At 56.7% G+C, this 27719-nt stretch overlaps 2 protein-coding genes across 6 annotated transcripts in view; both read left to right on the top strand.

Annotated features, from left to right (window-relative positions):
* TEX264 (testis expressed 264, ER-phagy receptor) overlaps positions 1-9881 on the top strand; it is a 65331-nt gene extending 55450 nt beyond the window's left edge. For all 5 annotated transcript variants that reach the window (XM_038770989.1, XM_038770985.1, XM_038770987.1 and 2 more), the window contains exons 5-6: positions 1261-1423; positions 9271-9881. In XM_038770989.1, the coding sequence (XP_038626917.1) occupies positions 1261-1423; positions 9271-9584 (477 nt within the window). In that variant the 3' untranslated portion in view covers positions 9585-9881. The remainder of the gene's footprint in view (positions 1-1260; positions 1424-9270) is intronic.
* An 8603-nt stretch (positions 9882-18484) lies between these two features.
* GRM2 (glutamate metabotropic receptor 2) lies at positions 18485-27658 on the top strand. The gene is made up of 5 exons (XM_038771153.1): positions 18485-18991; positions 22417-23254; positions 23892-24967; positions 25939-26113; positions 26446-27658. Exons 1-5 carry the CDS (start codon positions 18539-18541, stop codon positions 26517-26519), a joined length of 2616 nt encoding a protein of 871 aa, XP_038627081.1. The 5' UTR covers positions 18485-18538; the 3' UTR covers positions 26520-27658.
* The last annotated feature ends 61 nt before the right edge of the window (positions 27659-27719 follow it).

Here is a 27719-nt window from a genome sequence, read left to right as displayed (position 1 = left end):
TGGAGAGGAAGGGGAGGATCTGGGTGATGCCGTGGAAGAGGAGCCAGCCGGATTTAGCAGGTGATCAATCAATTAGTCAATCAATCACTGGCATTTATTGAGTGCTCACTGTTTGCAGAGCACCGTACTAAGCGCTTGAGAACCCAAAGAAAGTGAGGAGTCAAGGGTGATATAAGGTTTTGAGCTTTTGGGACCAGGGGGCAGGGGTGCTCTAGGTTTGGTGTTGATATTTAGCCCTTCCACAGCCCCCGCCCCACAACCTCCCAATCAACCCTGGACGATGGTCCATCCTGGCCACCGGGGTCAAGATTGCACGGGTTCTTTCCCGAGACCAACTAAATGGCGGTGGCATGGCGCACCTGATCTTTCCAGAAGCCCCACTGTCCTGGTGGTATCCTGTGCTGAATCCCCACAAGCTCAGGGAGAGGGACGATTCACCCAGAAGTCATTCATTCATTCATTCATTCAGTTGTATTTATTGAGTGCTTACTGTGTGCAGAGCACTGTACTAAGCGCTTGGGAAGTACAAGTTGACAACATATAGAGACGGTCCCTACCCAACAGTGGGCTCACAGTCTAGAAGGGATAAATAAATAATAATAAATAATGATAATAATAAAGTACTCTTTATTGAGGGTTATTGGAACTCTCAGGTGACCCATAGTGAATGCCAGCCTCCTCTGGCCCTCCTTCTAGGGCTTCTACAACTAAACCAACAAACAGCCATTAAGGAAGTGTGAAGTGCTCCCTGCGGGCAGAGAGTACCAGCTGAGAAACAGGCTCTCTCTGGTGCCTGTTCTCCAAACCAGAGGGCTGTCCCTAAGGGTTTCCATCCTCATCCCCAGAGAACCCGCTAAGGCAGTCAAAGGGCTCCCAGCTGGCAGGATTGGCCACCTCTCCCTCATCGAGGACTCAGTGAGGACGGTGGGTAGCTCAGAGTGTCTTCCTTACAAGAACAGCAGTAATTACCTGAGCAGGTGGAGTCGGTGAGGTATCAAAATGAGACTCCCTTCACAGAGTCTCAGATGCTCCCAAAATGCTGTGCACTGTTTCCCTGTAGGGAAAGGGCATGCTGGAAGACAGTAAGAAAGATGCCAAGAAGTGGGGCAAATCCCTTTGGGAGAGGAACAGCTGGCAGCTGTGGAAATGACTCAGGCAAAAGGGGGTGGGGGTTGGAGGTTTGTGGGGAGAAGCCCCCGAGGCTCAGGCAGAGAGCCAAACTGGGCATGTGATACCCTGCCCGTGTTTCCGTTTCCTCAGGAACGAAAGCTTTGTGCCCATCCTCTTCTGGAAATCTACCACGGAGACAAAATCTACTTTGTGTGTCCGCTGGCACGCCAGGATGACTTCTACGTCCCTGAGACCAAAGAGGTGGAGTGGAAGACCCGAGACGCTGCTCTAGAATCCGATGACGCTCAGACAGGTAATTCCCCACCGGGCTCCAAACTGGAGTCAGTGACCCTGGCCCAGGCCCAACTTTGGGGTTTTATGATGGCTTTATCTCTTCCGGGGTTCCACCATCAGCCAGGCAATCTTCCAGGAAGTAAAGTCATGCCAAGATAGCCGGTGACGTACCACAGCAAGAAAAACCCAGAGCCTTCAGTCTTCCGCTTTTTTCTCCTCCGTCTGTTGGGATCCACCCCATCTTCTTTTCCCTTTGGAGTCCAGCTTCCTCAGCTCTGGGGAGAAAGTACAGTTGCTTCTAAGCAGACTGACCCTGCTCACTGCCTCGGACAAAGGGCATCCAGCTCGTGTCTGTGGCGTGTCCCAATATTGAGAGTGAGTGGTTGGGGATGCGGGCCCGTTGGCCCGTGAAGTGAGAATAGAGGCCCAGTTGCCTACTGTCCTCTTACCCTTGTTCTGGCATGGGAGAGCAGAGGAACAGGGAGCCCTTGGAAACATAGGAACCCTGGGTAGCCTTTCTCAATGGACTCAGTGACCCCGCCACGTGAGGAATTAAGGGCAACTTACGTACCCTCCATATTTCTGACCAGCAGCAGCCAACAAATCCTAGGGCCCAGAATGTGATCTGAGAGTGGAGAAAATGGTCTCCATGAGATGTGGGAGCCCAGAGTGATGAGAGCCCAGAGTGAGAGGCTCATCTGTTTCCTGGCAACCAAAAACAAAATGGCCACTAAAGGCCAGGTGGATTAGGTTGGAGGGGCCTCCGCACCCCTCCCCCTCCTCCCTTTCTGTTGTGACCCTGATTTAACCCCGGCCTCGGTCATGCTTCCTCGGGAGCTGACAGGAAGAGGGACACTTGGAGCAGAATCCCAAATAGACCCAGGGGGCCTAACCCAATGCCATCTGAGAGGCTCATATTTCGACCGTTTGGAAACCTCGACCCTCAACCTCTGACCCAGGCAGTGCCCCCAGAATGGAGATGGATCATCGAGAAACCAAATTAGGCAGCTGCTGTGAGGCTAGCGATTGACTGGAGAAGCAGGGCGCTAAGAACTGTCTGTTCTGACCTCGACTGGGGGTCCTCACTAGAGACCCGGCCCCAAAAGAGCCCCCAGTCCTCATCTGCCCATTCTGGAGTCACCAAGGTCACTAGAGACCGGGAGGGGGTTAGCCGAGGAAGACAGAAAGGCAATGGCTTCCTCCCCAGAGGACTCTGTCAATCACAATTAGCTTTGTTTGCCTCTTAATTACCTCTTCCGGGCACAGTCAGGGTCAGTAGAGCCCTTGCCCCAGTCTAGCATTCTGAAGTCGTGCCCCTGCCAGGAGCAAAGGAAGCCACACAAGGTCAGAGTAGGCCTTAAGCCGTTCCCAGGAGAGTGAGAAAATTATGGGGTGGGGGCCGGGGAGGGCATGGGATGAGCTGTGACCTCCCTTTCTGGGGTATTGGATGGAACAGGAAGGATCCTGTTCTTTTTAGATCTTGTAAGGAACAGCCTGTGTCCGTAGCAGCCCCCAGGGGAGGCAGAGACACCATGTAGTGGACTGGAGCAGTTGGTGCCCCCACCTTTCTCAGAGCTCTCCCCAAACCCTCAGGGCACCCCGGCCCCACCAACAACCCATTCTTTCCTCTCCAGCTCCCCATCGCTCTCCACCAGCCCTGCCCTTGGCAGCAAGGGTGCCGGGTCCGCCCTCCCTCTCTCTCACTCTCAGGGCCGATCCGGCTCCTTCCAGAGTCAGCCAGACCCTGGCTCTGGATTTCCGCCTGCCAGGTGCAGGCCGCCCGCCCAGCGCCGTGTGGCGGGTGGCCGCCCAAGCCGCCTGCGGCTTGGCCTGCCTCTGCCTGGATCCTGCTGGTTGTGGGGCGGGAGGTGAAAGGGTGTGATTAGCTGCATCTCGCCTGTTATTACATTGATGTATTATTTAGCGGGAGAGGAGATGAATATTTGATCGTACAGTGAGCCCAGCTGGGGGGAGAGGGCTAAGGCACAGGGGGCAGCAGGGGAGAAGGTTGCGACTGCTTCTCCCACAGCAGTAGGAGCCCCAAAGAGGCCAGGGGAACTGAAGAGGAAGATGTCTTCCACCATCCCTCTGGTGGGGGGGGCTGTGGCTACTTGAATGTGCCCCTACAGCTATTGTAATAGGAAGCAGAGAGCTCCCCTACTGCTTGCCTAACCCCTTCAGCAAATGAGCCAGATGCATAAAGGGGGCAGCCCTGGAGGGGTTGGATGAGCACATTTGGCATAATGAAGTGGGCACGGAAGGCATACCAATTAACAGGGCAGCTCTCAAGACCCAGAAGGGCATTTTGGGTAATCCCCCCGGTGATTTCTTTCTTTTTTTCTTTCTTTTAATGGTATTATTAAGTGCTTACTAGGTGCCAGGCACTGTAGTGAGCACTGAGGTAGATACAAGTTAATCAGGTTGGACACAGTCTCTGTCCCACATGTCTTAATCCCCATTTTACAGATGAGGTAACTGAGGTTCAAAGAAGTGAAGTGACTGGTCCAAGGTCAACCATCAGACAAGTGGAGGAGCTGGGATTAGAACCCAGGTCCTTGTGACTCCTGGACCCATGGTCTATTCACTAGGCCCTGCTGCTGTTTCGTGTGTGTGTGTGTGTGTGTGTGTGTGGTCAGTGGCCACCCATGAGGCCCTAGTATAGATGAAGTTGTTCAGACCTGTTCAGCCTGAGAGGAAGTCACTGGCTAAGTGGGAAAGGCCAGCTCCCAGGGCAAAGCATTGTCTCACCCTTGGAGGGCAACCCGAGATATTGGAGCCAGGAACAATGGGACTGGCTGGCTAAGCAGCCACCACCAGAGAATGACAGAGATGCCTTTTGGCCTCCGGCCACTGGCCGCCCTCCCCGGTGTCTCCTTTGCTCCCGCCCTGGGCTCTGACCCTTGGAGGGAAAGGGATGAGGGCTCATCTGAGGTAGCAAAGGAGAGAGACCGGTGGGTAGCAGGCGTCAGGGCCCAGACTGTTTGCCCGTTTGTGAGTCAGAAAAGTCCGATTGACCCAGGGGCTTCTTCCCCAGGTCAAGCCAAAGATAGTTGTCCATCTCCCTCTGGACCAGCAGCTGGCAAAGAGAAGAACTGATGGAGGAGCTCACAGGGGGCCTCCATGACCAGGAAGGGAGCTCAGTCCAAGGGAGTTGTCAGATGGCATAAAGTAGCCTGTATAAGTGAACCTGGAAGGGATTGGGGGCTCGGCCCCATCTCCACCAAAGCCTGACCTCCAGGAGTCCACTTCCTTAACTCCACACTGTTCTTTACCAAGCGTCTCCAATTCTCCATTCCTGGCTTTCTGGTTTCTGACCTTTGGTCTTTGGTTCTCGAACTTTTTGCCCCTGGGGCCTCCTCCCCTCCCTAGGAGCCAAAATGAGCTTGGACATCACAGTGCTGTAACCTCAGCTAAGACCTTCCGGGCCTGGGAGCTGGGCGTGGGGGTGGTGGGGTGAGAGGGGTAGGCCCAGGAGGTGGGAGACTGGAAAACAGCCAACTTCCCCTGGCACTCGGGTCTCAGGAGAGCCGGTGCAGTGGGAGCTGGGAGGGAAGGACATGACAGTTTAATGGGGCTAGAGAAAAATGCTGCTCCTCCTCCGCTTCTCTCCAAATGCTCCCATTTATCCAGTTCCAAGAACAGCCACTCGTCCGTTCTCCTGGGCTTGGATGGTGGGGAAGGGCAAAGGAGATTAATTATTATTTAAAGAGATAGGGGTTGAAGCCAAAGAATTGGCATCCTACAGTGTGCAACCGCGACTGGCTCCGGGTCTGGGAGAGGTTGCCTTCTGGTCGATCCCCAGAGGCAGAAGAGGAGGTGGGGATGGGAGGCCCAACCCGGCAGAAACGCTGCCTCAGCCCCTCGACCTAGCTGGGGCTCAGCATCCCCTCTCCTTTTCCCTCAGTCCAGCCTCCCTACTGGCCTCCGGCAGCTGAGGTTCACCTTGGCTGACACGCCCAGTTACCCTCTTCATCCCTCGGCCTCCCCAGCTGCCACCCCAGTACGGGGCCGTTGGCACGTGCGTCAGCCCCTTGGCACTGTTCAGGCCAAGCCCATTAAGGGGAAGATCGCACGGAGAGCCAGAGAGTGAGGGACATAGAATCTGGAGGAGCTCTTGGGTGGCAGGGGCCTTAGAAGTAGTGCCTCCTGGGGAAGCCACGGCCAAACCTCCCTCTGGTGGTGTGACCTGAGCCCAGCCTGGGCAATCAGTGCCCTACCTCCTGCCTGGCTTCCAGTCCATTCTTCACTTCTCCTCTGCCTCCCCAGAAAGGTGATGGTGAGGACAGAAGGGGCAAGGGAGGCTGAAGCTGGCCGCCCAGCTGAGGCTGCTCCTTTCAGAGGGAACAGTCTGGGGACGCAGCATGGAGGCCCAGCATGGGTGACAGAGGCCATGGAAAGGGGAGAGCCTTCAGGTGGAGAGAAACGGATTTAAGAGGTTGGGATGGGAGCTCTGTGCAGCTCCTCTAGCACCAGATTGGAGCAGCTTTCTCCGAAGTGCCAGAGGCCTATTTTCTTCTGAGTCCAAAGCAGGTTTTGCACCCAGCTTTGGGGAGCATGATCTCAGGGAAGAGGTGGGGCCTCCTTGGCCAGCTCTCTTCCATCCCCCTTTCTGGGCTGCAGCTGGAAGTCTGATGGGGAGGGAGTGGGTGAGGTGGCTCTTCCTAAATTTCTCAGGATCACCTTGCCACACAGGTAGACTCCCCGTGGCTAAAGTCAGGTTTCCCACATTGCTCAGAAACTAGACCAAAATGCCAAGTGTCCCCAGCTGTGCTCTGGCTTGGGTCTCTGTCACCATGGAGACGTAGAGGCAAGAAAGTGCCTCACTCACCTCTCACCTTCCCAAAAACCATGGTTTCCTCAGCACTGCAGCGGGTGGCCATCTCCACCTCCTATGTGCCTGGATCCCGACGAGGCAGTTGGCCCAGGAGAGTGAGGGCAAAACTCAGAGAGTGAGGGGAGCTGGGCTCCTCCTTCCACCCACCATTTCTCCCTTTTACCTCACCCAGTTTACAGCCCTCACATGGAAGAAGGCAAAAGTATCCGAGCCATGAGAGTCCAGGACTGGCGCCAGGTGGGAAGCAGGAATTGAAGGATGGCTCCTGGTGGTCGCACTCTAATTTGTCAGGCTGGGTCCCTGCCCTGGGCCTCCATTTCATCAGCTACCCAGCTCCCATATTTGGTTCCAGTCAGAAGAGTAGTGTTGATAGCCCAGTAGCCTAGAAGATGGTCCTGGGGAATAAAAATAATAATAATGGTACTTGTTAAGCACTTACTATGTGCCAAGCACTGTTCTAAGCACTGGCATAGATACAAGTTTATCAGGTTGGACACAGTCCCTGTCCCATGTGGGGTGCACAGTCTTAATCCCCATTTTACAGGTGAGGTAACTGAGGCCCAGAGAAGTGAAGTGACTTGCCCAAGGTCACACAGCAGACATGTGGTGGAGCCAGGGAACATTCCAGCCTTACCCCAGGGAAGGAAGGCAGCACTTGGAGCTGCCCCTTTTCATTCACACTGGAGAAATGGAAGCTGGATGAGGGGAGAGGGTCCCTTACATTGCCCCCACTCTCTCCTTCTCCCCTCCCTTCCCTCCAGCCAACCTCACTATCATTTTATCCCATTTGTTCCCATCTGCACAAGTGTCAGTGGATGCTAAATGGAAGGGGCCTGAACTGGGCTTTATGACTATTGACCTGGCTTTGCCAAGGAGAGAACAAGGGGAGGAAGGCAAGAATGGGGAGGGCTCTTAAAGAAGCCCAAGTCATTCTTGCTCCCAGAAGCCCAGGTGGCTCTAAATGGGGCCCTTGGAATTGAGTTGGGGCAACTCAGCCTGCAACATTAGGGGTCTTTGGGGATAGAGCTGAGTAGGGGACAGGGGCACAGTTAACAACACTGGTGGTGGTGGCGGGACTGAACTCTCAGTCCAGAAAGAGAAGCTGTGACCCCTTCCTGGCTGCCTCAATCCTAAGACTGCCAGCTGCCCTCTTGGCTCAATCCTGTTCTTGCCCCCATCACCTGGGGAGGCAGCAGGAGGAGGTGGGAGTTTCCCTCACTAGGGTGAAAAAAACCAAGGTGCTGGTGAAAAGGAGTTGCGAGTGGCTGGAGTTGTGTGTCGCTCTATTAGTGAGTGACAAGACTGGAGACTGAGCCCGGGGCCCCGGCTCCTTTCCTCAGGCTTTCTTTAGATGGTAAACTCGCCACCAACAGGGATCGCGTCAACCAGCTCTGCGGTATTGTACTCTCCCAAGTGATCGGTACCATTCTCTGCACACAGTGAGTGCTCAGTAAATGCCATTGATGGATTGACTGATTTTTCCAGCCTACTTTGGAGGAGCACTCCGAAGCCGCTTGCTCCCTTTACCTGACTTCCATTGCCCAACACCTGCAGGGAGGTAGGCTCCTTGGCTAACTAATGCCACCTAGCTGCCACCTCTCTTCCTGCCCAGAGCACCAGCTGAACCCACCCGACGCCACTGACATTCCGTGATCCTGCGGATCTCCTCGGTGGAGCAAGGGTAGTCCCTCTAGTTCTCCGAAGGACGGTCCCCTTACCCACAGAGACAACAAAAACCCAGATGTCCTCCCACCCAGTGGCAGCTCTTGCGAGTCTGGACTGAGTTTGGGGTGCGGCCAAGAACCCCCCAGTTTTTAGAGAGACTACGCTGAGGCTGTCGGCCCAGGACGGGAGGTGATTCTGAGCTGGATCCCTGGTCCCTGGTCCGAGCCTCCCTGCTCCGGCCTGGTTCAGCTTGGCTTCTGGAGGATATCACTGTGAATGGCGGCTTAAACTCCACCCAGGCCTCCTCCCCCGGCCTAGGACAGAGGGTACCCTCCTACCCAAGTGGAAGGAGAGGGAGGCACTATTGTCCTCCAACCTGGGGCCAGGAAAACCATTAAGGCCGGGGCCGAGTCCACATGCGTCAGCAGGGCTTGGGGGAGGCCAGCTCAGACCATTGTATAAGTGCAGGGAGCCGCGGCTAATGCCGTGAAGCTGCAGAGTGCGAGTAGAGCTGCGGGCTTTCCCGCCTTTGTGCAGCCCATGAGTAGCCGGGGAGATGGGGGGAAGGGGCAGGCGGGCAGGTGGGAGGCTTGGCAGGATGACCCCCAGAGTGGGGAGTACTTAGGAAATGCCCCCGAGGGTCTGTTTGACCAAAGAGGACAGTTTTGGGAGAGGTGGCTGACAATGGAGGGGTTGTTCCACATAGGCAAGGGGCTTGGGGGAAGATCCTGCTAGGGGGAACTCCTGGAGAAGCGACTCCAACTCCCTCTAAACTGGAAGTGCTTTCTGGACAGAGAACATGTCTATCAGTGCTGTTAAATTGTAGTCTCCCAAGCATTTCCTCTCTCAGGGTCACACCTGGAGAGTTTCCGCTACTCTACCAGTCTCGACTACAGGAGGGAGTCGAGCAGAGGCCTACCCATTCCATTCCTAGCTTGGGTGGTGGCTAGCGAGTGAAAGGCCATCTGCTACAAGTCAAAACTCACCTGTGCTGGTCAGCAGCGGCATGGGAGAGAGTCAAGGGTGGAGACTCAAGTTTACCGCGTGGAAGGAGGCGATGGTAAGCCGCTTCCGTATTTACATCAAGAAAACTCTATGGCTACACTACCAGAACGATTGCAGATGGAGGTGGGATGTACTAGGAGAGGTGTGTGCATGGCGTCACTATGGGTCGGAGATGATTCAACAGCATAAGACAAGACAAGCATTTAGTACACTTAGTATAGTTCTCCTCACCCAGTAAGTTCTCAATAAATATGATTGATTGATTGATCGATTGGTTGGGTATGGTGACCAGTGGGAGCAGTACAAGGACGGGCTCCGGGGGAAAGCCAACGCTGACCCACCTCCCCTCTTTTCCATCGCAGGAGGCGACACCATGAGCGACACGAGCTCCATGAGCTTGAATCTCAGTCTGGGGAGCCGCGGGACATCGACGACTACTTCCACGATATCCTCCAGCGTGTTTGGCCGTGGTTGGGATGACATATTAGACAATTCCAGTGAAACCAGTTGCAGCGAGAACAGCTTCAGCGAGTCTGGTGTCAGTGGTTCCTCATTTGAAGAGCTGGATCTGGATGGCAATGGAAACCCTGCTGAGGTGCGCTTTAGCCAACAGCCCAAGACCGCTGAGGCCAAGGAGAGCAAAGAACCTTGTACTGCTGAGAAGGGTGAAGAGTAACTGACCCTTCCCTCTCGCCCCTTAATCTATCTGTCTCCTGGGGCTAATCAAAAAGGAATCAAGTCCCACTCCCCCCACCTACGCAAGTTTTCCAAGGGCTCCGTTCATTATGTTGGTTGCCTAGAATTGCTCCTCTTGGTCTCCTACTCAGGCAGTTTTCACGTGGGGGAAGTGATGAACAGGAGGGCGAATCCCCAGTCCTCCTCCCCCCACCTCCCATAAGCACTTGGCTCCGTTCTCATACCATCTCATCCCTTATCTCTGATAAGATTAAAGAGAACTGTTTTATGCACCAGCCTTCACTAATCACTTTCTCTTTTTTGGACCCACTCTTGAGCTTTCAGAGTCCAAAAGCCAGTGTTGATTTTCCTGTTTCATTTTGACACTGCATGTCAGATTGCTCCTATTCCCTGGGCAGAATCTGCAGATGTTCGCCCCACTCCCAGGCTTGAGGGGCAGTGACTTTCCTCCCCCAAAACAGTCCTCTGAGATTTAGGTCTGGGCAAGATCTGGGGCTTTATGCCTCCTCCCCCTCCTCCCCCTCCTCCCCTTCATCCTACTCCTCCTCCTCCTCCTCATAACCTTCAACAGATATTTACTGAATGCATACCATTGACCACATAAAGGTAAGAGCCGATGTTAAAGCCCCTGCCCCTATCCCCAGGAAATTTAAATTGTAAAGCAAGAGATCAGGCAGGTAAATGGTACTGACAAAAAATGTTTAAGTATACATTTAAATAAGGACACAGAATAATAATTAATAAGGTAATAGAGATAGTTAAATGTTACTTGTGCCAAACACATACACAAGAGTACATCCATCTATAGCTACACTTCACCGGGTAAAGCAGAGTTGTGGTGGGATTGCTTGTGGTCTTGTGTAGGGTCATTATCGGCACTGACAAAGTCCTCTGCTTGTAGATTTCCAGGACCTAAGTAGATTCTGCTTGCCCAGCTATCTCCCTAGACCTGGGGAAGACCAAAGCACCGCCCCCCACCCCCTTCATACACCCTATAATGACCAGCTGGTTTAGTGGAGAGGGGAAACAGGTTGGTCTCCATTCTCTTCTGCAGCCCCCTGGGAGGGGAGCTGGGTCAATGGTCAATGCAAAGGACTAGATCCATCTGGCAGGAAGAGAGCTGGGCTGGGAAGTGTCTCTGGGCTCCATAGTATCAACAGCTCCCACAGGGAGATCAATAGAAGCTCAGGGAACATGCAGCACTTCCAACCCACAATCCACGCTCCCTGGACATCTTGCCCAGCTGGCCCTGGCTATTGCTTGCTCTGAGACGCCAGCTCACCATGACCAGCGGGGCTACCCCATAATGGTAGGGGAGGAAGGAGGATAATGGGAATCTGTTTGGGTCAGAGGCCTTTCTCATCTATAGTTAATTTTAAATGGTGAGGAAGGTGTACCAGAAATCTCCACACCCCTATTCTTCAAGCATAGCAGAAAACTCCTCGATACCTCTCGGCCAGCAGCGCGCTCAAAGGCAGGCTTTCTAATTGATTCGGGTGCCGATGTTCGGTGAGGCCCCTTTGATAACGCTGCCCTCTCAGCTTCCCAAGATCTACCCTGGGGACTGATGGTAGAGCTTTTCCCAGGAGGCACCATTGTGCTCACTGACAGAAATGCAACGGATTTGACTTGGAGACTACCATTGGTTAGTACTGAGCCACCAGCATAGAGATGAGGTTTATGACTCACCCATGGAGAAAGAAGTTATGGATGAGCATACTTGTGTGCATAGTTATGAGCAGAGCCTTCATCTCATTCTGTGCTGTGTCTGTGGTTGGTATGTGTGTGCGTGCATGCACAGATGCTCCTTTGTGGGCCATGTGAATATCCATGAGTGCCTGTGCCCGTGTGTGTGTGTGTGCAGATGCTTCTGTTCTTGTGAATATCCAGTTGTATATTTATATGTATGTCCTTGTCCCCAGCTCTGAGGGTCAATCCTTATGCATATGCCTGTCTCTATGTAAGAGCAGGGTGAATATATCATCTCCCCATACATCTCCCATGTGTCTGCACGTGTACATGTGTGTGAGTGTGTGTGTGCATGTTGATCTTCTCCCTGCCCCTCTGGTTGTGTATCTGGCCTGTCAGTCTCTTAATATCAGGGAGTGGCTGCTGTGGGAGAATAATGGGGGGGTGGTGGGGGGGAGCAGCAGGGAGAGCTGAAACTGGAAGACTGAGCGTCTGTTTCCCCAGACTTGTCTGACAGCTTCCAAGTCCTTGTCCTGCTGCCACCTAGTCTCTTATTTAGTGGTTGGATTTTTTTTATCATTTATGTTAACAGAACAGCAATGTGTTTAAGAATCCTAGGCTGGAGGGACCCAACGCTTTTGTAGTCCACACCTTTCAAGTCGTCCCATGTACAAGCTCGTGGGGGCATCTGCCCATGGGCAGATGCTCTGATGTAGACGAGGGCATTTGTGTGGGCATACGTTATGCTACCTGTGTGCATTTGTCAGGGCTGTGTCTGGCTCGGCTCCATGTTTTCCATGTTAGAGCTGTGATTGGAAACAATGGGATGAGCCAATTCTCCCAGACTTCTAGATTCAGGCTTCAGGTGTTGGGGTCCCAGCCTGCCCAAGCACATCCCAGCTCCTCTCTATCCCCATTGCCTTTAACTGGCCAACCCCCAGCCTGGGTGGCATCGGTGGATCTGGAGCCGCTGCTACCTAAACTGGAGGTGGGGGGTGGGGTGGGGGCAGAGAGGCACTCTGAAGGGAGGGGAAGGAAGTCAAAAGCGTTCATTTGGAGCTGTCCTCCCTCTGACTCTGGCTCTGGCTCCCTCCCACGCAGCCAGCCAGCCAGCCAGCCTAGAGAGCCACTCCCCCCACCCTTCCTCCTTTTCCAGCAGAGCAGTTGATCCCTAGGAGACCATTCCCCGCCCTGAAACCTGAAGCAGGGGCAGAGACCCAACAGCCCTTCGGGTTAACTCCGACTCACCCCAAGGGCAGTGAGGCTCCTGCCTTATGTGTGGAAAAGGGACGTCACCCAGACCGCTGAGACTCTCATGTCCAAGTTCCCTCAGAGTTGAAGCAGGGACCGTCAGGAAGGCTGGAATGGAGAGCTGACCAGCCTGGGGAACAACTGCCTAGGTTTGTTAGTAGAAGGGAACCTGTGGGGTGAGAAGTTGAGACAATGCTTCCATTTCACACATACATTGGGGATTTCAGTCAGTCAATCGTATCTACTGAGCACTTACTGCGTGCAGAGCACTGTATGAAACGCTAGGGAGAGTACAGTTTAACAGAGTTGGTGACACATTCCCTGCCCTCAAAAAGCTCACAGTCTAGAGGGAACGTATGCAGACATACCCAGCAGTAGCAGGCAGGCAACCATACACATAGGCACATATCTCTGCACACACCCACACGCACATGCAATTCCACATGCACGTCCTGACACTCCTGTGAAGTGATCGTGATCAGGGACGTGAGCCAGGACTTCACTGTTTCTCATGGGCATATGGATACAGGCAGGGTCAGCTAGAAGAAAAGAGACGTTATTTTGAAGAGAGTCCGATCCACAGTGCCCAGAACAGTACTCATAGTTGGGCAAAATCACACACACACACACACACACGGGCAAAATCACACACACATACACACACACACACACACACACACACACCCCGCACCCCCAACAGACCCAAACTCACATTCTCATTCAAAGGGACCACCCCTCGTCAGCTCAACCCTGTCCGTCTGTGCATCGCCTACTTTGAGTCCAAGCTCTGCCTGGGTAGCAAGGTGAGATCTGGGGAGCGGGAGTCCGGAGGCTGGGGGAGCTCTTCCTGGCCTGACTCTATTCTCCCCAACACTCTCAGTGCCTTGCCACCTCCAGTCACCCACCAATTTCATGGCCCTTGAAGGACCACCCCTAATAATAATAATAATGTTGGTATTTGTTAAGCGCTTACTATGTGCCAAGCACTGTTCTAAGCACTGGGGTAGATACAAGGTGATCAGGTTATCCCACGTGGGGCTCACAGTCTTCATCCCCATTTTCCAGATGAGGGAACTGAGGCCCAGAGAAGTGAAGTGACTTGCCCAAGGTCACACAGCTGACAAGTGGCGGAGCCGGGATTAGAACCCACGACCTCTGGCTCCCCAGCCCGGGCTCTTTCCACTGAGCCACGGTGTAATAACGCTGAGCGAACCGGGTTGCACACGGTCCCCTCGTTCCACGTGGGGCTCCCAGTCTCAATCCCCATTTTCCAGATGCGGTAAAGTGACTTGCCCAAGGTCACCCAGCAGGCAAGCGGCGGAGCCGGCATGAGAACCCTTACGGTGTGAGCGGGTTTTCAGAGGCGGTGGGTAAGGGGAGACAGCGCTCGGCTTCAGCACCGCAGGCAGGACAGCGCTCAGGAAGGGGAGAGGGGGGACGGAGGAGAAGAGGGAGAGAAGGAGACAACAAGGGAAAGGAGAAGCGGCCGGGGAAGGACAGGGGGAAGCGAAGGGGAAAAATAGGAGGGGTAGAAGGGGGAGGGAGGGAAAGGAGAGTGGGGAAGGGGGCGGGGCAGGGGCGGGGCGGGCCCGGGAATGAAAGCGGCGGGGCCCGCGGGGCGGCCGGAGAGCGGCGGGAGCGGCGGGTGAGCGCGCTCCGGCCCCCGGAGCCCAGCCAGGTAAGCCTTGCCCTAAGCCCCAGCCGGGGCTGGGGAACCCCCTCAGCCCCACTGGCCTCCCGGGCCCCCCACCGGGGGTTCCCCCCCCCCCCCCCCGTCCTGCCCCTCCTCTCTCCCGGCCTCTTCGTGCCGGCTCCGGCCCCATCTCCATCTTACAACGAGGATGGGATTTACTAAGCACCGACTAGGTGCCAAAGCCCTGGGCTAAGCGTTGCGGTAGGTATAAAATCACCAGATTGGACGCCGTCTCTGTCCCACGCAGGGTTCACGGTCCAAGGGGGACACCTCAGTCTCTCTACTTCTGTCTGTCTGTCTTGTCTGTCTGTCTTCTATCTGTCTTTCTTCAGCTCACTCCCTCTCTGTCTCTGGGGCTCTCTGAGAGACCGAGCAAGCCAGAGACAGAGGGCAAGGGAGAGGAGAGTGTACATGTGTGTGACGGAGAATGAGGGTAGGTGGATGTGGGTAGGAACTTGTGTGTAAGCATGCGTTTGCACATGTGTGGATGTGTGAGAGTGTATGCGAGTGTGTGTGTGTGTGCATGAATGTGACTGCATTGATGTATGTCTAGGAGAGTGGGTGTGTGCGTGGAGAATGTAAATACGGGCATGTGTATGTATTTATGTAACAGTGTGTCTGTGTGTGTGCATGCATGGATGTATGCAAGTGTGTGTGTGCCCCGTAGGTACTTGGAGACAGAGAGCTCTCTGGCAGAAAAGTACTGAGGGGGAATGTGAAGCTCAATTGGAGCTGAAGGAAAAGTGGGTCCCGTCTCAGGTTTACAGATGGGAAAACTGAGGCAACCCAGTGTGGTGGGGGGTGGGTAGTTGGGTAAAGGGAGTCCAGGCCCCCACCACACCTCTGCAGTAGCACTGCTGAGTCCTGTTTCCCCACCTGCACCCCTCTGGGGCTCCTGGAGCCGAACTAGGCCTGGTGAAGCTGGGAGACAGTAGAGGGATGCGGGGCTACCAGAAGGGAGGGGAGTGAAGTAATGGAAGCAAATACAACCCCAGATCCCTGTGTCCCCAGGTGCCTTAGGTGCAGTGAAATGGGGAGGAGAGGGCAGACACCCTTCTACACGCACACACATACACACACACACACACACACACACACACACAGAGGCCAGAGGTATGAGCAGGCAGAACTTTAGACCCTACTCCTTATGATCTTCCGTCTCTTTGTCCCCATTCCCCAGTGTCCCCCTTAGGCCTTAGATGCCTTTTTTATATAAAAACATAGCATTGTTAAGCATTTATTATGTGCCAGGCACTGTGCAGTGCGCTGGGTTAGATATAAGCTGATATAAGCTGAAGTGAAGTGACTTGCCCAAGGTCACCCAGCAGACAAGTGGCAGAGCCCCGTTTAGAACCCAGGTCCTTCTGACTCCCAAGCTCACACTCTATCCACTAGGTCATGCTGTTCTCCTCTGGCCCCTCTCCCTGCCCCTCCTGGCCTTCTTAGAGAGCCCTGCTTTTCCCAGAAAGTTGCTCCCGGGTGGAGCCGCAAGGAAAGAGGGAAGCAAAGGAGCACTAGGGATTGTACAGGGAGGGGTGGGCAGACAGTGGCAACAGCTGCAGGTGTTCTCTGAGAACCGTGAGCTGGTGCACAAATGCTAATCGGGTTGGGGGATGGGGAGAGGGATTTAAGAGCAGAGGAACCTCCATTTAAACTTTAAACTCAGATCCACAAGGCCCCATACCAGGCTAGTTGTCCTAGGCACCATATGCCCCTTGGGGAGGCCCTGGAGGTAAGCCTGTGCTTTCTCCTCATTTCTCTCTGTACCACACAGGCACACACACAAGCACACATGCCTGCCCGTGCCACCTCTCTTTTACTGCTCGGAGGTGGGCAGCTAGATCGCTTGACCTCATTGCTGGTCCTTCCCTCTCCCCCAGTCCTCTTAGCTACTGGGAGGCAAGAAGTTCGCTTGGAAGAGCCAAGGTGCTTGGCTTTGGAACTTAGTCTCTCCCTCTTGGGGTTGGGGGGGTCAATGGTCCCAGAGAGTTTTCCCTCACCCTCATTTCCTCCTCATCCTCCCCATTAAAGAACTGCAATAGCAGGAACCCCCTGGGACACTGAGGAAGGAAAACACTTTTTCTTGCCCACAGACCACCTGGGGCCTGAGCCCCAAGTAGCCAGGCTTCTAAGGGCACCTCCACAGTTTCCCTCTGCCCAGCCCCTGGAGAAGCTAGAAAAACTGAAGCCCGGAGAGAGCAATGCATCCTCCAGATTCCCCCTGGAAGTTCTCCAGCAGGCAGGGACTGACCAGGGCATGGCTGTGCTATAGTAGCACGTCTCATGATGCTGGGGCCAGCCCTGCTGTGTTATGGTAGGGTGGTACGAAGGGTAATGACATTTGTTAAGCACTTACTAGGGGCACGGTACTAGAGGCTGGGGAAAGGTACGACGGCATTGGTCTCTGACCCTCAAGGGGTTCCCAACCTAAAGGGCAGGGGCAAGGGTGCGAGGAAGACAAGATGGACCCAGGAGAAAGACATCGGGGTAAATTGAACGACAACAATACAAGGAACAAGAGCAATATTGTTCCGTGCTATGGGGAGGGAACAATCCTCAGGGTCCTCACGGGCAGGACTATTCCCGACCCAAACTTCCACGACCTTCCCCATCTTCTTACTGTCGTCTAAGAGGCTTCTGCCTGTCCACTACTCCTGTGAGGGAGAGGTAGCACTTTTCCATGGTGTAGGGCAGAGAGGAAGACCCTGTAAGGCTCAGGGGAGGGAGAACTGGTTGAAGAACCTGACAGTGGGAGAGGATCCGGTGGGAACCAGTGGCATCCAATGAAGTCTAGCCTAAGCACCCACTTCAGTCACAGAATTCTTTAATGGGGTGGATGTGCACTGTGGACTTGGGGTTGCAAGGGCTGGAGTCTTGTTTTGGGTCTTTTTTTTTCCTCTATTTTGGTTCTCTCCTCCTATCCTCTCCTGCTGCCTTCATCCTTTCCACTCCTCTTCCAGGTTCAGCTGCGGCTTCTCTCCCTCGCCATCTGATTCTCCTGCCTCAGACTCCCTGTTTGCCTCTCCTGCCTCGCGTTCGACATCCCCTCCCGCCCCTGCACGGAGCCCAGGATTAGTCCTGGTCCCTCAGAAGCTCCCAACCCTCCAGTGGGGAACCGCGGGCAGAGGAAACAGAACCCAGAGAGGAGAGGAGGAGGCTAGATCGGGGCAGAGGAGGGGAGAGCCAGAAGGGGAAGCCGAGGAGAAGATAAAAGAAAGATCCTGATTGGGAGAGATTCATGGAGGGTCCAGGGAACATGAAGAGAACCAAGAAAAGGAGAGAGGCTGGAGGGAAATGAGAGAACTAGAGGAAGAGCAGGGACTGGGATTCCCCTCGGTGTTCCGTATCTTGTTAATGATTAATTCGAATCTGGATGCCCATACAGTTTTCCCTGAAAGAAAAGTTCCTGGCCCACCCCGCTCCTGGAGAGGTGATGGGCAGTGGGTGAGCTCATGCCACTTTCCCTGCCTGAAACACCCTCTCCACTTCTTCACCGAACTACATCCCTCCTCTTCTTCAGTGTTCTCCTAAAAACCCATCTCCTTCCTAATGATGATGGTGAGGTCTGTTAAGTGCTTACCACATGCCAAGCCCCGTACTAAGCTCGGGGGTAGAAACCAGATAATCAGGTCAGACACAGTCCCTATCCTTCATGGGGCTCGCGGTCTACTCAAGGAGAACAGGGATTGAGTCCCCCTTTTTACAGTTGAGGAACCTGAGGCCCAGAGAAGTGAAGCAACTTGCCCCAGGTTACCCAGCCAGCGAGTGGCAGAGTTGGAATTAGAACCCGGGTCCCCTGACTCCCAGACCACTGGGCCATGGTGCGTCTCTGGCTTTATGAAGTCTTCCCCGACTCACTCCCCCGCCCTCCAAACCCTGATCCCACCTACCATGCGACTACTTCGGCACTTGGGTGCACAGCTGTCAACTTCTGTATTCGTCCCTGTTATTTATGTTCCTCATATGTCTGCGTCCCTATGTTTGCTGGTCCCCCTCATTAGACTGGAAGCCCCTTTATCTCCTTGGGATTCCCCTGGCACCTAGTACAGAGCATTGGCACGAAGTAGAAGCCTAATATACCGTTGAGGACAATGACAGTGGGCCCCAGGGCCCCTCAGTTCCCCTCCTCCAGCTCCAGCTTCTTTCTCTCTCTGTGTCTCCGCAGGAACTGCTTCCTGCTCTCCCTTGGGCCCCTGTCCCCAGCTCCCATCCCTGTCTCCCTCCCTTCTGCCCCCCCTCCACTGCCCTTGACCGCCCTGGAGACTTGGGGGCCTGGGCCCGGGTCCCCCACTGGCTCCGCCATGGGGCCAACCCTGCTGCTGCTGCTGCTGCTGCTATTGCCACTTGGGGAGCAAGTGGAGGGCCCAGCCAAGAAGGTATTGAGCATGGAGGGGGACCTGGTCCTGGGGGGGCTGTTCCCGGTGCACCAGAAAGGGGGCCCTACCGAGGAGTGCGGGCTAGTCAATGAACACCGTGGGATCCAGCGCCTTGAGGCTATGCTTTTCGCCCTGGACCGCATCAACCATGACCCACAGCTTCTCCCTGGCATCCGGCTGGGTGCCCACATCCTAGACACCTGCTCCAAGGACACGTACGCGTTGGAGCAGGCCCTGGACTTTGTGCGTGCCTCGCTGAGTCGTGGGGCTGACGGCTCCCAGCACATCTGCCCCGATGGCTCCTATGCCATCCATGGTGACGCGCCCACCGCCATCACTGGCGTCATCGGTGGCTCCTACAGCGATGTCTCCATCCAGGTCCACGGAGGAGGGGGGCGGGAGGCGTTTGGGGAGCGGGGCCCATGAGGCAGAGGAGGAGGGAATCTCCCGGCAGGGAGGGGGAGAGGAGGAGAGGAAGGAAACAAGGGCAAGGGGAGAGAGGGAGGGAGGGGAGAGGAGTTGACGGGGGAGGGAGGTGAGGGTCTCTGGCCTGGGGAAGTGAGACATGGGAAGAGAGGACACGGAGAAGGCTGGAGAAGTTCAGGAAGCCAGAGTTACAGAAGTTTCTGGGATTTGGGGTGGAGATCGCCGTGTGGGATGAGCACAGGGCCCCTCTGAGGGAGGGTACTGGAGTCCCTGGCAAACAGCTCAGTGGGGGAATCCAGGACTAGGGACCCAGGGAGCAGCATCCCCACCTGACACCATTTGTGTTGTGAGACCACGTGGGACGGGTGTGCTCTGGGCCAGGGTGTCCTCCAGATCCACAGAGGGGGCAGCTCCCCTGCCCCAGACCACCCAGGGCTAGGCATGGCTCTCCGACAGCCGCAGGACAGGAGCCAGCCCCTCTCTCCTGCCCTCTCTCCTCCCTCATGCCAGGCTGCCTCTCTGAGCCTAGCTTTCCCAAGGAGTGAGGGAGGGAATCCTGCTGGCCCGGCTCCCTGGAGAGGACTGCCTGGATCAGGGCACAGCTGAGCATTCCTCAGCTTTTCCCATCTGCCAGTCACTGGAGGCAGCTCCTGATGAGAAAGTGGAGGCTGGGCTGGGGCAGCCAGGGGTGGATAGATGGTCCTCAACTTCCAATTCCCTAATTCCCTCCCCTCCCCTCAAAGGGAGTTCCCCTTCTCTCAAGAAGCGTCCTAGGAGGAAGTTCGGGGAGACTGCGCCAACTCTCTTTCCCCAGTTGGTTCTTCTTCCTCAGCAGGTGGCCAGCCAGGGGGGTGAGGGGAGCTGAGCTGGGTTTCTCTCCCCAGCTCATGGGGGAAACTGAAGTAAGGCATGGAGTGGTGGCAGAGAGGTGGAGAGGGAAGCCTTAGAAGAACCAGGGACAGAATCCAGATATTTGGGCTCACCGCTCAGCCTGCCAGGCCCCCACTGCTCACCCTCTTCTCAAAGCTGTAAAGAGTAACCGGGGGCTAACAGGATTAGGGGTAGGGGCAGTGCTGGGGGAAATAAAAGGCGGGGGGCGATTTGCTGCTCTGTGGCCTTCCCCCAGTTCCTGGCCCTCCACTACACACCCCATGCCCCACGTCCAGCAGTGGGAGAAGCAGAACAAAACTAGCCAAGTGCAACTCTGGGCCGGCAGGGGTTAGTTGGAGTTGGAGCTCCGGTCAGTCCCAGAGATGGAGCTCCGGAAGCTGCCGAAGTTCCCAGCTGGGAGCAGGTTTTGATGACTCGCGTTCAGCTCCATCCTTCCCAGGAGGGCTCAAGCCAGAGCTGGAGTCCTGGGAGTTGAACCCACGAATGGGGGTCAGGGCTAACCCAGCTGGACTTCTATGTTCAGCTCCAGCTGGTGGGGGACAACTTGCAGTACCTGAGGAACTCTCAGGGCACCCCAGCCCTTCCAGCTGTTCCAGGTAAGGCCCGAGGAGATGAGGTCAATAGTGCCACTGGACCCTCCACAGCTTCACCATCACCTGCAGGTTCCTGGCCGCCTGCTCCTACCACCTGGAGCTGGCTGGTGCCCCTGGTGCCACGATGCCTAACGTGCCAGTGCTGCACCTTGACTGTGCCACAGCATCCACGCCCGCTGTTCCCTGCCCCTCCCCCTCCCAACCCAACTCTATAGATGGTCACGGCTGCTCACGTACCGGTTTTTTTTTCTCCTGTGCCAGTCACAGTTCTAAGCACTGGGGTAGATATGAAGTAATCAGGTTGGACAAAGTCCGTGTCCCACCTGGACCTCACAGTCTAAATCCCCATTTTACGGATGAGGGAACTGAGGCACAGAGAAGGGAAGTCACTTGCCCAAGGTCACGCAGCAAAGTGGCGGAGCAGGGATTAGAACCCAGAACCTTCTGACTCCCAGGACCAGGTGTGCAGGTGCTGCCCAGGGGGTTTGCAGTGAGGGGGACCAAGGTGGGACAGATAGGTGCCATACTGTTTTGTCCTTGGCCCACTCTGAAATGAAGAAGGCCTCCTCCCATGGCCTGGACTGTTCTGTAATGCACTCGTTTCCCTATACCACCCTCACCCTCACCCCTATACCGCCACAACTCCCTGGGGGCTGGATACTCTGAGCCCAGTCCCTTCTACCTCCCCTAAGACTCCCAGTGATTGAGCCCCCCCCCCCCCCAAATTGGTATCAGGTTCTCCCTGTCATCCCCACAGAAGGAGATTGATCCAGGACCCCCTCTGGGGTAGGGCTACTTATCCCTTTTCATTCAAGGGAGTGAGAAGGAGGGAGATCACTGGCCCACAGCTCTCTTGATTGGCTTCTCCAGGGTTGTCTTCTTGGGAACTTCCTCTTGGGGGTGAGTGGCAGGGTTCAGGAAGTGGCGGACAGGGCAGGCGAGAGGCCCAGGGATGCTGCTCACTCCCCAAGGTGTCGCTAAAGGATTTTCTGCATCCGTCAGGCATCTCTTCCTCCCTACCCCTCCCTACCCATCCTGGAGGTGGATAGTGTCTTCAAATCCCAGACTTCCAGGACTGATCAGCGGTCAACTGGTCACTCCCTCTACCATCGGTCAGGACGGGTGGCCATTTGGGGTGGCAGCCTGCTTTCTCTTTTGTGTCCCTGCTCTGTCCCCGGGGAAATGAGTGAGTGGCTGTCTGTCCCTTAGACTTGGCCCCAGGGGTGACACTGGCCCAGGGCTAAGGGGGCTGGGGTGCTAAGCCTCCTGGGCAGCCAGGTTTTTTCAGCAGCCTCATTAGGCCAGGCCCTTGGAGACTGGAAGATCCAGAAGGAGCTGGCTCAACGCAGAGGGGAATTCCCAGAGAATCTTCAGGGACTCTTCAGAAGCCGCCGGTCCCTTCTTTCAATCCTGACTCCCCGCTCACCCCTGCCCGCTTTCCTGCTGTGGTCTGGCCCCGTTTGTATGTGACCGGGGCGGGGGATGGAGGACAGGGTCGGGGGGAGGGTGCTCTTGGACCCAGCCTCCGCCCCCTCACCCTGGAGGGGCCAGGAGTTCTAGGACACAGAGACTCCTGGGTGGGAATGCCGGGTGCCTAGGTTCCATTCCTGCCCCTGCCCCTCCCCTGCTCTCTGGAAATCGAGCAGAGTGCCGGCTCCCGGCAGGGCTCAGGAACCCACAGGAGTTGAGGAGAGGTGCATCTCTCTCCTGGGTGAATGGCCAAGGCCCAGAGCTCAAGCCAGGACCAGGGCACTGACAAAGGAGCTATGGTGGGGAACGGGGCAGGCTGACTCTCCAGAAATGAGGGATCGGGCTTATGGTCAAGGCCACTGCTTGATGCCTGACTCCGCTGACCTCAGTGGCTTTTGACCTCTCTCTTTACCCCCTCCCCAGGTGGCCAACCTGCTCCGCCTCTTCCAGATCCCCCAGATCAGCTATGCCTCAACCAGTGCAAAACTGAGCGACAAGTCACGCTACGACTACTTTGCGCGGACAGTGCCGCCCGACTTCTACCAGGCCAAGGCCATGGCCGAGATCCTGCGCTTCTTCAACTGGACTTATGTGTCCACCGTGGCCTCGGAGGGGGACTACGGAGAGACGGGCATTGAGGCGTTTGAGCTGGAGGCCCGAGCCCGCAACATCTGCGTGGCCACCTCAGAGAAGGTGGGCCGGGCCATGAGCCGGGCAGCCTTCGAAGGCGTGGTGCGGGCCCTTCTGCAGAAGCCCAGCGCTCGTGTGGCAGTGCTCTTTGCCCGCAGTGAAGACGCCCGGGAGCTCCTGGCTGCTGCCCAGCGGCTCAATGCCTCCTTCACCTGGGTGGCCAGCGACGGCTGGGGGGCCCTGGAGAGCGTGGTGGCGGGCAGCGAGGTGGCGGCCGAGGGCGCCATCACCATCGAGCTGGCGGCCTACCCCATCCCTGACTTTGTCTCCTACTTCCGAAGCCTGGACCCCTGGAACAACAGCCGGAATCCCTGGTTCCGGGAATTCTGGGAGCACAAATTCAAGTGCAGCTTCCGGCAACGGGACTGTGGCAGCCACTCGCTCTGGGCTGGGCCGTTTGAGCAGGAGTCCAAAATCATGTTCGTGGTCAACGCCGTTTATGCTATGGCCCACGGGCTGCACAACATGCACCAGGCCCTCTGCCCCAACGCCACCCACCTCTGCGATGCCATGCGTCCGGTCAGTGGCCGCCGCCTCTACAGAGACTTTATGCTCAATGTCAAGTTTGATGGTAAGGAGGCCGGGGCGGAGGGACGGAGGGAGAGGGGTGGTGAGTTGGTGGAGGAGGTGAAGCGGGTGGACTCCTTGGAGAGGACCTTGGAGGTGGTGGGGGGGTGGGGGAGGAGGGTCTGAGGAAGAGACCGGGGTTATGGTCTTCCACAGTGAAGACCCAGGGGACTGCGTGGGGGAGGGGGAAGGGGTGGGGCAGGATTCTCCTCAAGGGGTCATACGGTTATGACTGGAATCTGGCCAGAGGGGAAACTGACTCCCCCCACTCCCGATGACAATCTTGATGACCGCCATGGTCACCCCTGGCCCTCTTCTCTGGGACGGAGGCTGCCTTCTCCTCCCTGCCTCTCCCATCTCCCCCAGTCTATTGTTCCCCAGGAGGGAGTGGGGTGGGGTGGGAGGGGCGTCAGGGTCATTGCCTGCCACCCTGGAGCAATTTCCCAGAGCCTCCACTGCCCCTGGCCCGAGGGCCGTGGCAGCAAACTGACTCTGCTGAGTGAGCTCCGCGGGGAGGCTCAGATACTGCATTTGGCCGGAATGGCGGGGTGGATGTGTGAGTCCCCGCTCTCAGTTCAACAGTGTGGGCGGCGGGGAAACCCCTGGCCCCCGGGCCCTCTCCTTCCCTCTGTCCCTCACAGCCCCCTTCCGGCCGGCCGACACCCAGAGCGAGGTGCGCTTCGACCGCTTCGGCGATGGCATTGGCCGCTACAACATCTTCACCTTCCTGAGGGCGGCCGGTGGGCGCTATCGCTACCAGAAGGTGGGCTACTGGGCCGAGGGGCTGAGCCTGGACCCCAGCCTGATCCCCTGGGCGGCCCCAACAGGGGGCTCCCTGCCCACCTCTCAGTGCAGCGACCCGTGCCGCAAGAACGAGATGAAGAGCGTGCAGCCCGGGGACGTGTGCTGCTGGCTCTGCATCCCCTGCCAGCCCTACGAGTACCTGCGCGACCAGTTCACCTGCGTCGACTGCGGGCTGGGCTACTGGCCCAACGCCAGCCTGTCAGGTTGCTTTGAGCTGCCGCAGGAGTACATCCGCTGGGGGGACGCCTGGGCGGTGGGGCCAGTCACCATCGCCTGCCTGGGCTCCCTCTGCACCCTTTTCGTCTTCGGGGTCTTCGTCTGGCACAACGGCACCCCCGTGGTCAAGGCCTCGGGCCGGGAGCTCTGCTACATCCTCCTGGCCGGGGTGCTGCTCTGCTACTCCATGACCTTCGTCTTCATCGCCAAGCCCTCCACGGCCGTGTGCGCCCTGCGCCGGCTGGGCCTGGGCAGCGCCTTCTCCGTCTGCTACTCGGCCCTGCTCACCAAGACCAACCGCATCGCTCGCATCTTCGGGGGTGCCCGGGAGGGCGTGCGGCGACCCCGCTTCATCAGCCCCGCCTCGCAGGTGGCCATCTGCCTGGCCCTCATCTCGGGCCAGCTGCTCATCGTGGCTGTCTGGCTGCTGGTGGAAGCGCCCGGCACGGGCAAGGAGACCGAGCCCGAGCGGCGGGAGGTGGTGACGCTTCGCTGTAACCACGGAGACACCAGCATGCTCGGCTCGCTGGCCTACAATGTGCTGCTCATCGGGCTCTGCACCCTCTACGCCTTCAAGACCCGCAAATGCCCTGAGAACTTCAACGAGGCCAAGTTCATCGGCTTCACCATGTATACCACCTGCATCATCTGGCTGGCCTTCCTGCCCATCTTCTATGTCACCTCCAGTGACTACCGGGTGAGAGGTGGGGTGGGGTGGGCTGGGCCCAGGAGGGTGAAAAGTTGAAGGTGTCTGTGGGACATGGGAGCATGGCAGGGGCATAAAGATTGAGTGGTGGCGGGGCCCTGGGCTCAAGGCGAGGGCCCAGCAGAGGTATGGGAACAGAGCGGAGGTCGGACAGGTGAGGCTTAGAGCAGCCATGGCAAGGGTGGGTGGAGAAGGGGTCAGGAGATGGACCCAGGGGAGTGGGCCCCATTGGTCTGGGGTCAGGGGTGGGGGGGTAGGGGCACAGAATGGACCCCCGAGGGACATCATGCTTTGCCCACCTCTCTAGGTGACGGTGAAGAAGGCAGAGTGACGGAGGGGGTTGTTGGAACCGAGAGCAAGCTCCAGAGATATGTCTGGCCCAAGGGGAGCCGGGAAGCTCCTGGGAAAGAAGAGGGAGGAGAGAGGAGAGAGTACCCCCCACAAGCTTTTACAACTGGTTTTCTCTCCCTCCTGATCCAGGCCAGGGGACTCCTGGGTCCTCCTGAGCCAAAGGTTTGGGGGTGACTGGGGGCCGGACACAGACTCTATTTTCCTGAGGTCTGGTGTGCACCGGGGCGTCGGTCTCCTGGTAGGCCGAGGTCTGGTCTCTCAGCTGTTGGCCGTAGCAGCTGAGGCACGGGCTGGCATTGCCCTCTGGAGGCTACGAGCTGGAGCGAGGAGAGGAGAGGAGGGGAAAGGAGAGAAGAAGAAGAGCCTGTGTCTGGGCCCAAGGGGCCATGGGGGAGGGACTCAGGGACCCCAGTTTGTGCCACGACCGAGATGTTGCCTCGAAAAGTGCTCAATCCGTGACCCGATGCCTCCCAGGCCCCGCCGCCCCAATCTTCTCTCTCGGCCTCCCCAGTCCTGAGGCTTTAGAGCCCCAGGCGGAGCCCGGCCAGCTGGCTGTTCTCCTCCCCGCCGGGAGCCGGCTCGACCTGAGCAGCTGCTCCGGGTGCCTGCAGGTGCAGACCACGACTATGTGTGTGTCGGTGAGCCTGAGCGGCACCGTGGTGCTCGGCTGCCTCTTCACCCCCAAGCTGCACATCATCCTGTTTCAGCCCCAGAAGAACGTGGTCTCGCACCGGGCGCCCACCAGCCGCTTCAGTGTCACTGCTGCTGGCTCCAGTCTCTCCCACGGTCAGTATCTCTTGCCCCGCCCAGCTCTGTGGCAGACCCACCTGACACGCGCGCCTGCCTTCTCTGTGCAGAGCACTGCCCTAAGCATTGGGAAGGGTTCAACAGTCAGCAGACAGAGTCCCTGCCGTCCCAGAGGAGCTTACAGTCTAGCGAATGGTAGGGAGCGGGCCCTTTGAGGGAAGGAGAGGAGGGAGGGCAGCAGCTGGAGGTCAGGGGCTATGGTTAGGATGGGACGAAGCCACCGGGAACATGCCCTAATACCACAGGGGGGTCCAAGGAAAAAAAATCCAGCCACAGCCCCCTTCCCTCTTCCCCCCTCCCTTGCTCCACAGCCTCCGGCTCCCAGTTTGTTCCCACCGTGTGCAACGGCCGGGAAGTGGTGGACTCCACCACGTCGTCTCTCTGAAGCCCCCGTCGCCCTTCTGACCAGTCTCCAGCCTCTCTTCTGGGGGACAGAGGTGAGGTGGCAGAAACCAGCCACCCCTCTTCCCTCTGAGTGACACAAACAGACCCCGTGGCCTCTCACACAATTGAGCTGGAGACTGGAGCGTTGCAGTAGTCGATCCCTTCCCAACACCTAATCCCCTCCCCGCAGAAGCAGCAGGACCAGGCTGAGTAATGTGTGCAAACCCTTCTTCCCCTCCTCCCCCAGGCTCCCCCGCAGCAGACCCCAGCTGGGCCCAGTCACCTAACTCACTGCACCCCTTGGAGAACCTGAGGGGGAAACAAGTTTCTTGCCTTTAAATTTTGGGCCTCGGGGTGGCAGGGGGGGTCAGGGGCAGAGGCCAGGGGAGCCTGTAGCTTCAGGCCTGGCCTGGAGACAAGCAGGTGTAACTCAAGGAATTCCAGATCAAGGGTCCTTCCCTTTGTAGTGGCCCAGCCTTGGAGCCTGGAACCCGGAGGGCGGAAGGAAAGAAGGAGGCCATACTGGCCAAAACCCCTCAGAGGGTCAAAGACCCAGCAAATCTTAGGGCACAAGCACTGGGAACTAGCCAAACAAGGCTTGTGCCAAGGGCACAGACTCTAGCCTCTGGAGCCAGGCTGACGTGACAGCTAGCATGTTGAAAGGGGGCTCCCTAAGCTCCACTAGGGCCTGGCCAGGTTCCTGGTGCCCCGAAGACCCTCCTGGGGCTCGGCCTCTCTGCTCCCTGCCGCATCCTAGGTTCCCCAAAGAGGGAGGGAGCCAGACGTAGCCTAGCCTGCTCCAGCCTAGCTGGATGCCGGGCATCCAAGTCAGTCGATCATATTTATTGAGCACTTACTGTGTGCAGGGCACTGCACTAAGCGCTCGGGAGACTACAATATAACAATAAACAGACACATTCCCTGCCCTCTCTCTGGGTTCCCCTATTGGGCACTGAAAATGAGCCAGTAGGCCCCCATTTTGGGAGAAACTGAGTCCAGGTCTCTCAGTCCCCAGCAAAGGCACACCCTCATCTGGGGGAGCCCTTGAGTCTGTGTGGTGCTGCCCACCTTTCCCCTCCCCCAGGAGTAGCTTGACCAGCCTTTTTTTTTTTTTTTTTTTTGGTAATTTCTGAAAATAAAGCATTGGGTTTTTGGGGGTTTTTGTTGTTTTTTTAAAATTAAGGCTTTCTAGCCCCACCTC

The sequence above is a fragment of the Tachyglossus aculeatus genome, chromosome X2 (assembly GCF_015852505.1).
Source record: "Tachyglossus aculeatus isolate mTacAcu1 chromosome X2, mTacAcu1.pri, whole genome shotgun sequence".
Lineage (NCBI taxonomy): Eukaryota > Metazoa > Chordata > Mammalia > Monotremata > Tachyglossidae > Tachyglossus > Tachyglossus aculeatus.
Note: the sequence above shows the minus strand (reverse complement) of the source record. Positions and strands in the feature narration are given on the sequence as shown.

Bases quoted from the DNA above. Each gene is read 5' to 3' on its own strand.
- GRM2 (XM_038771153.1), top strand. From the start codon at position 18,539: ATGGGGCCAACCCTGCTGCTGCTGCTGCTGCTGCTATTGCCACTTGGG. The intron at 23,255-23,891 runs GTAAGGAGGCCG...TGTCCCTCACAG, and splicing joins GCTCAATGTCAAGTTTGATG to CCCCCTTCCGGCCGGCCGAC. The intron at 24,968-25,938 runs GTGAGAGGTGGG...GGGTGCCTGCAG, and splicing joins TCACCTCCAGTGACTACCGG to GTGCAGACCACGACTATGTG.